Consider the following 3,062-nt stretch of genomic DNA (forward strand, 5'->3'; position numbering starts at 1 on the left):
GGGGAATACGTTATAGTTGGAATTCTGTTTTGATTAAATTGTGAACACCTTGCCAAAAAGCTGACGCCTCGCTACTGGTAATATGGTGTATTGGAGGAATATTACGTTACAAAGTGAACTTCCAGAATATGCAATTAGATGACATCGATAATGAATGTTTCTATTTAGATGACTACTAGATACATTGATTTAACTTTATTTATATAAAGTAGATTATTAAAGTATTAATATCCATTCTTACAACGCTGCACACACAATCTGAATTCGTAACTAGTTCCAAGACCAAAATGTTTTACTTTCACGAATTCCAATGATACCCACAGACGTACCAATTGAATTCAAACGCATTCAATTTCATTTTAGATTAGCGATGTCTGTTTGCTCTTAGATTTGGACCCACCATGTTTTTCACAAGGATAATTATACGTGATATGTTTTCGTGTGGGCAAGCTTATTTGAATGGCTAACGAAAATATATCGCACACTCTATTGCTCTTCGAAATTAATATTGATTTACTTTATTTTTCATTTTCATAAATTAGGATAACACATATATATTACCTTTTCAAGTTAAATTTAACTTTTAAAAGATCACACAATGAATATTTCGTTACTTTAATGAAATTCATTGAATTAAGGAAACGATTGGTTGGCGTTTTTATTGTTATCATCTGCGATTATCCACTACCGCGCTCAATTCCTCTTTCTATCATAGAACCCATCCCTACACACTTATAATATATTCGTTATCTTCTATTTAAAAAAAAATCACTACAAATAACTTATGTGGCAGAACAACGTTTGCGGGTGAGCTATTTGTATTTATATATTTCTTTTCATTTATTAGTGAATCGAATTATATATTATTTTTCAATTGAAAAGGCTGACGTAGGGTTTTTGTGTTTTGGAAACACTATACTAAAAAAAAATTAATGAAATATTTTTAAGATTGTTTAAATTTTTCTATTTTCTAATTTTTTTTTTATTTTCTATTTAATATAAGGATAAAAATGCATTTGTATTTAAGTGAGTTATACTTAAACTGCATATACTTACATTTTATGGGCTAAAAATTTTCGGTTGAATCCTTCAACAAAATCTGGACAATATTGACTTAATACAGTGCCTGCAGGAGTTCGGGGCCAGCAAAGATAACCATCAAAACGCAATGGACAAAAAATTAACTGTGGTAATGAGTTAGGGCTGCTTGTAGCAATTTCGCTATTTATTGGAGGAGAAGAAATGTATGTCGAAAGTGTATCAAATCTTCCTTCACGTTCAGCTGCTGCATTATCTACTTTCTGCATATCAACCGCATCTTCATACAACATAATCGCATTCATGAACGTAGATGCGGAAGTGAATACTCCTGGTTATTATATATATATATGTTAATATTAAATTTTCTATGATAATCGTATGTTTGATGTTATGTACCTGCCATTGGAGTTGTTTGATATTCAAACTCAGATTCATTTTTAAAACGGATCATGCAATCCAAATACAAATGTGATAAAAACTCGCGTAAATTGTATTTGCCAATATGCGGCTGTTCAAAGAAGATTGCCATATTTGCACTTCTTGCTTTTTAGCTTTTTATATAATCTATAAGTGATGGAAAACGTCACAATAAGTTCGATAAGTTCAGCTGCTGTAAAAACATTAAAAAATATTAATAATTAAATAAAATTAACATTTCAATTTAGACTAAAACAGAATAATTTATTTCTGTATTATGACTAATAATAATTAGCAATTTCGGTTATAAATATGCATTATATTGTCGTAGACTTGCACAAAATATTTGCTGAAATCTTAAATAATAAAAGTTTATATATATTAGTAGATTACACGTTGTTTAACAATTTTCATATTGACTTTGATATAAGCACAAGTGATGAGCCAAATTTCAATAAATTATCTAAACTTTAGTCTACGTCTTTTCTTTGCTATTCCAATCCGTCCATCCCCTTTTGGCAAGAAAAAATTAACATAACTGATTTATTTTTTGTACCTCTTTAAAGCACAACTTGTTTTTGTTTTTTTGTTTTTGCATGCTGGAGTGTGTTTTCCTATCGGTTTCAGCTTGTAAAACAATGTCTAACTTTGTGTGTTATAAACTAACTTTTACCGTTGTTATTAGTTACCGTTCATATTGCTTAATAAATTATATCAAGTGATACCAGTACAAACTATGTTCTGTATCTTTGAATGCATGTTCGAAATTAGTTGTAGTTGCAGCAGATTAGCTGCTTAGTTTATATGACTTCGTTTAAAAAATTATGAAAAAGGAAAGGCATGCTAGGAAAGGAAAAATACATGGCATTGTTGTTATTGTCTTCGCTGACATGCGCCATTATTTACTTGAATTTTGTGATTTTACTTAATAAATCATTTTATATTAATTCAAGAGTTTTAAACTATATTATATTGTGTTTCGGAAAATTTGAAAATAAAGAAATAAATATTTCAAAGTTTTACATGAAAGTAATAAAACAATTTGCTTACAATGCGAAAAACAATGTATTATTCTATCATTATATTGCTTTAATATAAATGATAATAAACTACGTTAATTTGAAATTACATATTTTCACATAGCAACTGACGTATATAAAAATAAATAAAACAAATAAACTAATAAGTTGCTTTTTATTAAACAGTTGTGCTTGTGAGCTATCGGCTCGTTAGTGCAGCTCTCTAATATGAGCAAATCAAAGGCTCACGCTGATGAGCAGTTCTGCAATATGAGCCAATTTTGGGCTCACATAAAAATTGGCTCTGGCTCATGAGTGAGCATATACGAACCTTGATTTTCGGAACGTAAAATAAATTTACGTATTTCTGTCTTTTCCCTCTGAATTCTTCAAAAACGTTTTTTTAGTATTAAAAAAATACTATAACGAAATTTTTACTGTTCGAATGTTTATCGTAAATAAGTTTCTACCTATCTTGCATATACTGATATACTTATGTATCTCAATCTAAGATTTATTATTTTCACATTATTATAAGTCTGAAGTAAGTCATATTAGCAAGAGGTTTAGCCAGCGGATTCACAT

The 3,062-nt window shown here is 29.2% G+C and overlaps 1 protein-coding gene across 1 annotated transcript; it reads right to left on the reverse strand.

The window, feature by feature from the left end:
• Window positions 1-1,052: 1,052 nt before the first annotated feature.
• LOC119665883 lies at window positions 1,053-1,586 on the reverse strand. Its single transcript, XM_038075137.1, has 2 exons — window positions 1,438-1,586; window positions 1,053-1,369 (listed from the first exon to the last, which is right to left on the reverse strand). The coding sequence occupies exons 1-2, from the start codon at window positions 1,568-1,570 to the stop codon at window positions 1,053-1,055; spliced, it is 450 nt and encodes a 149-aa protein (XP_037931065.1). The 5' UTR covers window positions 1,571-1,586.
• Window positions 1,587-3,062: the final 1,476 nt, after the last annotated feature.

The sequence above is a fragment of the Teleopsis dalmanni genome, chromosome 1, assembly GCF_002237135.1.
Source record: "Teleopsis dalmanni isolate 2A chromosome 1, ASM223713v2, whole genome shotgun sequence".
Taxonomy (NCBI): Eukaryota; Metazoa; Arthropoda; class Insecta; order Diptera; family Diopsidae; genus Teleopsis; species Teleopsis dalmanni.